This window comes from Nymphaea colorata, chromosome 8 (assembly GCF_008831285.2).
Source record: "Nymphaea colorata isolate Beijing-Zhang1983 chromosome 8, ASM883128v2, whole genome shotgun sequence".
Lineage (NCBI taxonomy): Eukaryota > Viridiplantae > Streptophyta > Magnoliopsida > Nymphaeales > Nymphaeaceae > Nymphaea > Nymphaea colorata.
The window spans coordinates 19,115,739-19,122,885 of NC_045145.1; the positions used below are offsets into that span (position 1 = coordinate 19,115,739).

The 7,147-nt window shown below is 44.1% G+C and overlaps 1 protein-coding gene across 2 annotated transcripts; it reads left to right on the forward strand.

Annotated features, from left to right (window-relative positions):
- LOC116258885 (protein LATERAL ROOT PRIMORDIUM 1-like) lies at nt 1–3,012 on the forward strand. 2 transcript variants are annotated; one of them, XM_031636326.2, is made up of 2 exons: nt 1–1,495; nt 2,402–3,012. In XM_031636326.2, the coding sequence occupies exons 1-2, from the start codon at nt 820–822 to the stop codon at nt 2,734–2,736; spliced, it is 1,011 nt and encodes a 336-aa protein (XP_031492186.1). In that variant the 5' UTR covers nt 1–819; the 3' UTR covers nt 2,737–3,012. The 2 variants fall into 2 exon arrangements, with proteins under 2 accessions (XP_031492186.1, XP_031492187.1); XM_031636327.2 differs by having other exon boundaries at nt 1–1,489.
- Nucleotides 3,013–7,147: the final 4,135 nt, after the last annotated feature.

Below are 7,147 nucleotides of genomic sequence, written 5' to 3' on the forward strand. Positions count from 1 at the left end.
TATCACGAGCACCATTATGGTGGACCCCACGGTTTGCATCCGACGCGAAGGGTGGTGGCGCTAAAAAGACCGGCGGTCACCGGCGGGGCTGGGTGGAAGTGGTGCTGATGATGGACGGTCGGAGGTGATATGCACCAGTCCAGCGCACTTCGACCTGCTATTATTGTTATTTAGGCAACGAGATGAGGGCGGTTCGTCGGCGGGCATAAGAAAATCCATGGGGGCCCCGCGTTGTAGACCTTTGGACAGAGGGAGAGAGAGAGATGCCCCTAGACGCGCAGCTCTCAGCCTGTAAAAAAAAGTTGATTGTTTCATCGTTCCGAGCTCTCTCTCTCTCTCTCTCTCACAGGGAGCTAGGTAGAGCTCTGAATCTAACCCTTGCAGGCCCTCGGTGCGTTAGATTCCCAGAGTCCACTTCCATTTTCCACCTGCCAAGGTCCTGACAACAATTTCCGTAATTCACAACTACGTACCGCCAAGAAGAAGGAGAAGGAGAAGAAGAAGAAGAAGAAGAAGAGCGAGAGAGAGGGGGAGGGGGGGTTGACCGCGAGGAGGAGAGAAATGCACCAGGAACGAGATGCATGAGGTTGTCTTGTTCCTGGCGGCCTCCCTTCCTTGAACCGGGCCTTCTCCTTTTTTGTCCAGGAATTTTGATGCACCCACCGTGCCGAGGAAGATCTCGGATACAGGGTGGCGAAGCAGGCTGCTGGTGCTGGAGAGAGGCGGATATGGGGCATCCCTCCGGAGCTCTGCCTGGGCTTTAATGGCGGGGGCGGAGGTGGAGAGGGGGAAGGAGGCGGAGGTGGATGGCTCCGGCCGATGGGGTACGGCTTTCCCGAGTTGGGCATCCGCGGGTTCCACCCTCTGACAGATGCAGGCGGTGCTGGCGCAGGCGTAGTTGGCGGAGCCGTGCCTCTTTACGATCAGCATAATCAGCTCCACTTCCGAGACGTCCTCGTCGTCGGCTCGGCGACATTCCACCACGCCAGCGCAGACTCTGTTGCTTCCTTGCAACCGCACGTTCCCGCGCTCCCTCTCCGCGACGACGAACAGCGCCGGTCCGTCAGTGGCGCTGGTGGATGGGAGATCAGGAAGCCGGAGGTGGGGTCGGAGGAGATTGCTGCAGCGGAGGGTGGGCGGGCCAGGCAGGAAACCCTCGGCCGCGTGGGCGGCTGCACGTGCCAGGATTGCGGGAACCAGGCGAAGAAGGATTGCGCGTACAGGCGGTGCCGTACGTGCTGCAAGGCCCGGGGTTTCGACTGCGAGACGCACATCAAGAGCACCTGGGTTCCCGCGTCCAAGCGCAAGGAGAGGCACTTGGTTGAAGCCGCCCTTGGTGCCGCAGCAGCTGCCGTTGGCTCCCCCATCGCCGGTGAAGAGCAGCTGCAGGGGGTGGGGAAGGGTTCGAAGCGTGCCCGTGCGGGCACGCTGGCTCTATCGCACAGTTCCGCCTCCGCCAATAGCTCCGATATCAGTTCCGCTCAACAAGGCTTGGGTTTCACTTCTTTGCCTTTTCCCTTCTTTTGCCATTCAATCTTTTCGTCAACTTTTATTTTGATTGGCTTACTCCTTCCGGTTTCTGGTTGTTGGTCTCCTTTCATAGTTTTCTTTCTTAGTCTTCCAATTCGTTTTCGTCGTCCATTATTCAAATGAATCGTTAAAGAGGAGCAAGTCTTTTGGTCGGCTTTTGTTCAAGCGCCATTAGACCTTCCAAGAGGGTGGATGTATTCTCGATGAAACCATGTTATTTTCAACAGATCGCTTTCGCATTCGCGTCATACGATATGAATCTGGAATACGACTCTTCTTTCGAGTTAATCTTTCATAAAAAGATGCATTTTTTTCCCATGAAATGGACTTTCCTAAGTGCCCTTGCTTCATTGAGTTTCCTCCTTTTTTAAGCCTTCAGCACCAAATGGGGTTTTAGTTTCTCGTTCTGCCCAATTGCCTGAATTTCTATGAAACCTAATTATGGCCTTTCTGTGTTGATCCTCGAGCGGATTTGTTGTCTTTGCATGCATGATTTAAGGCGGGCGACGTGTAAAGAACTTCCTTCGTTTGATTTCTATTTTAAGCTTTTCCTTGACTGTTGAGCGGGCAAAGGTAGGCATGAAAATTGCGCCTTTTGAAAATGGTGATATTTAGCTGCACTCCCCGAGAGATGCTTGACTTGAGGTCCGGGATTTCCTGTACCTCGTTATGGGATATGATTTGTAACATGTGTAGATTCATGTTGGTTTTTAGCAGCAGCCCCTCTATGCGATAAAATCGATACTTTATATGGGTTTCTAAATAGATCTTCCCATTTATTCAGAAAGATATTCATTTAGGGATTGTAGTTTTTGTCTTATAACTACATGTGATCTCATACCTATGTATTTCTCTTCTGTCTGTGGTGTAGATTTAAGCTTTAGATCGGGTTTGCCTGGGCACGTTCGGGCTCAAGCAGTGTTCAAGTGTGTTCGAGTTACTCCCATGGATGATGGGGAGGACGAGTTCGCATATCAGGCGGTTGTGAAGATCGGTGGGCATGTCTTCAAGGGTGTTCTATACGACCAGGGTAGGGAAACGAGCGAACTGCAGCCCGAGTTTTCGGAGCTACAACTCAGTGGCCGGAGTGGGAATGTAAATTCTGCATCATTGGTTCTGGAACATGTTAATGCCTATGATGGCGCTTCAGGTAGTGGTTTCATCGGTGGAGGTAATAGCTATGCTGCCGGAAATGAGGTAAGCTAATAAGTTTGTCATCTGATGTACCAGATGTAAAGGTGAGAGGTGGCAATTGTAACTTACATATTGATTCGGAATTTTTAGTGGTCTACATCTTTCATATATAACTTTTATTCCTTCTTCTGGGTTCATGTGTGTGGATCACAATTTGTAGTGGACGAAATGTGAATCCTGATGGTCATGCCTTGTAGTGCTTCTTGTAATTGGTCTGGTTCGCTGTAAGATATTCCCAACTTGGAAATCTTATTCTATTGGGGCTGGTAAAAACCAGCTTAGTATTCAGTTACAGGGTCGATCTTTCATGCCTCGTCATATACATGACAGAAATGGTGGATCGCTCCTGCGTTTGCTGCTGCGCCTGGTACTAATTCAATCGAGTGGTGCTAATAGTGATGCGAAATGTACCTTAATTCCCTGTTTGAATTTATCTTTTTTCAATTTGGAAGGTCTTAGAAGATGTGCCTTTCCCGCAAATCTTTTGCTATGGTAAAAACTGCTTCCTGGTCCTTAAATTGATCTGTTTAGCATGTTAACTACATCTCTAAACTTTGGCTGTTTATCCATGAATTTCGCTAAGGAATCCTTTGAGAAGGGGAAAAGCAAGTTGGTCATTTCAGATTGCTGTTCCCTTATTAATCGCCAAGTCAGTTTTAAAATGTTTGAGGAGGTACTTTGTAACAAATTGGCTGCTGCATATTGATGTATGGGTTGGTTCATGCAGTCGTGCTTCCATGTGTGGACACGAATCCTCTCCACTTTCTTTGTGCCTTCTGTCCTTTTCTGAACACCATGATTGAAATTTAGTTTAATTTATTCTTGGACGCTTGCTAACTTTCCTCAAGAAAAAGGTGATTGTTTTGATGCAGCTGTTAACGAGTCTGTATTTCTACTGCTCACTTCTCAACGCCTGTGCCAGATTCCTTTTCATTAAACAATATCTCAAGTTTGATTCATGATATTTATCCTGTTAAAACTCCGGCCGTTGAGTCTATGGGGTAACATCTTCTTTCAACGCATTTCGCCTTGACGCATTCCTTAGTTTTCTGCTTTTTTTTTTTTTAAACTTCCCCTACCATTTTGTCGAACTTTGACTGGTGATTCGCTGGGTGCCACGTGACAAAGTGCATTAAAAACATAATAGAAGGGCAAGTCTTGTTAACTGGCTGTGATATTGATTTCAGTTCTATGTGATTTACTTTTTGTCTTGGTTTTTCTGAATATTGCGGAATTATCACGTTTCCATCTTTTGTGACATCATCTGCTATTATGCAACTCTCGGCGCTTGTGTTCAAATGTTAAATTGCTATGGTGGTCGTAAAATATACTTCGTGTTTGATATTAAGGTATGATTTTCCCTTTGAGCGACAAATGAATGAACGGGTCCATGGTAAGCGTGTTACGAGTCTTCCTCGTGGTTGGTCGTCTATAGTTTCCTGTAGCAGAGCTCAGACAACAGTGGCAAGATTTCCGGCGAGACAGTTGATGAGAAATTTGATGTATTGGCATATCTTCGGGAGATCTGCTAGAGCAGCTTTTCTAGCTTTATGTCAGGTGTGAACATTCACAGGAGCTTGTTTGGATTGTTTTTTTCAGCTGGAATTCACTTCTTTTTTCCTTCCTGTGTCTGTGCTTAGGTGCACGTGGATGTGCCAACACGTGACTCTTGCAACGTGTAGCTTTTAGGGTGTATTTGGTTGGTCATTTTTCTCCAAAGTGCTTTATATATATATATGTGCGTGTGTGTGTGTTATGGTCAATATGAATTTTGAGTAGTTGAAATAATTGTGTATCGGGATAAGGATAACCATCTCTTCCATGGCGGTGCACAGGCTATCTCCTTCAAGCTGTAGGTGGCAGTCTAGCTTCCAGAAAACCTGATTTGGTCTATTTAGATTCTATTTCCTCTTACATTTATTTGTTTCCTGCATCATACTATTTTCTTGAATTGCATTTCTGCTAATGTAGTACTTGTTCAGAATATTCGCTTCCCTTAATATAGGTACTGCCGCTGTTGTGCGCCTCCGTGCATAGAATTTGATTCTTCCTTTCCTCTTTCCAGTAGCATGATTCCTGTCGATGGTGCTTCGTTTTCTCATTGGTCGTGGGTTGTTGGACTACTTATTAGATAAATGTGACGGGGCGTGATAGAGCTCGCTCATCTTTGATGGCAGGTCTCTCGCATTGATCTGTCATGAATGCTGCAATTGTCGGAGAAGCTCTTTAGTTCACGTAACGAATGTCTCGGCCGGTTTGAAGTTCAAGCAATTATTTCAGGCGAATGACTTCCGGAGTCGAAACGTTTCATATGTGATATCGCGTGATACAAATTAATATACTGGCTCATAGCATTTTCATCCCGTCACAAAAAACTGTTTACTCTACTCTTGTTGCCTTCATTTTTCATTTGTATACATCCACTTCTGATATTTTTCTTCCTAAGATCAGAAGATTTTGGCTTTTCTGGCAGCTGAATTTCTCCTGCTGAACAGTAGATGTTAAGACTGATTCTTTGCCTCGTGTTACGGTGAAAGTGAGGAGCGTGCATGACACCTTTGACTCCAAAACCATCTTCATCTGCTGCTGTTTTTTTCTCTCAATCTGAAATGTTACGAAAGGTGGATAATCTTTTAGTTTCGGCATGCGTATTTTAATGTTATATATACAGATTTGGTATTGTCTGCGATCCGTCAGTGCCATGTTAGTGATTATTTCTTAATATATTTAGTGCCGTGCTTCCTTTTCTTATCTTTTGACTGAAGGGCGGGATAGGGCTGCTATTAGCAGGTCGACTTTAAGGTGGCCAAACAGGAGGTTAAGGAATCGACGGGGGTTTTCTTTGATCATGTGAAGTCTAATTTATTTTTCTACTACACTTAGCCAAAAGGCTAAGAAAGGTATGAAGTATAATTTATGTTTTTAAATATTTTAAAAGTGACGGTGATTTTTGTTTTGGCATTCGTGTAATCTTGGTTAGGGTTTATTATTGCAAGTAAGAGTTAGTAAATCATTTTTTAGCGAGTTCCATAAAAATAAGACAAAGGAGAACCTGGTGTCCTTGTTGGGTGTAGGAGGATTTTTGTCGAGCCGCCATAAATTAACTTTTTTTGTGTTTTTGTTCGTTTAAGTTTTATGCGTTGTTCTTTTTATTTATGTTTGTTGCTTTTGGATCTTAGATTGGTGCAAATTCATGCTGTTTGTTCCCCTAACTGCTTGTTTCATAGCTACTGATTCCAATGGAAGAAGTGGGAACAATTAAGATAGATGAAGGAAGATTGATCAAGGTGGAGAGGCTTGATGCCAAGGACAATTTGGGTTTTGGAAGATGTTGATTGCATTGCAAACCCCCATCCCATATTATTAACAAGAAATGCAAATTGCCGAAGACTACAAAAAAAAAGGAAAACAAAAGAAAACAAAATTAAAAGCAGTAGAGCTTTAAACCTTTAACAGGAATGTGACGTACTTGACTCAAGGAAAGAGGCATATATTGAGGAATATTTCTAGATCACTAGCCCCGGCCTAGGTGCAGTCCAACTACATGTTTAGGAGCTTTGTCTCCAACGTCTCAAACAAGATGACAAAGCAAGTGTTGTCAGGTGCATATATATCAGGTTCTTCCTCCTATTAAGCGTATTTAATACATTGTCTTGTTAACTGAAGATGGTTAAGCGTTTCTTACTTGTCCCCTATTAATGTGTTCGATACGATCTTTCCAGTCGGTTTTGAGCATTCGGTTGGCATGAAGTATGAATAGATGAAGGTTAGGCGTTCATCTTATCATGATCACTTGAGAAAGTTGAGATTCCAGAATGATTGTTGTAAGTCTGTTTTCCGGAAAGTTTCGGTTCTCTGATACGAGGCACTTGATCCTTTAATGATGATATTTGGAGCAAACAACTGGGGAGCCGGTTAATACTTGTGTGAACGTTGGTGTTGCATGAAATAACAATGTTTCTCTACGAACTATAATGTATCTCTTACAACTGAGTCGAATTGTTGATGAAGAAAGACTTGGGCGTTATCTCTGATGGTTGCTTCAGTGTATGGCTGGTATGTGATACACCTTATCCAGCACAAGAAAGGGGGATGGTGAACAAGTCTGTCAAAATCCACCAAAACATCATTGGGAGGCTGTGAACCGAACCTTCAGCCGTGCATCGAAGACTTCCTTTCCTTTATCTGGGTCTCTTCTGTCTTTGCAATGGTTTGTAGATGCAAATTTCGGCGGGTGCGGACATGGACGGTAGAAAGGGATTTACTTGGTGAATTTTACATTGGCGAGTAATGCGATGGTTTGAAAATTTTTTGTATCCCAATTACGAATTTAAGCTTGTGGCACTTTCTACAACAAAAACTAAATGTGTTGCTATTGCGTAAGCACAGAGTTAAATTGGTTGAAAAGCATTCACCAATAGTT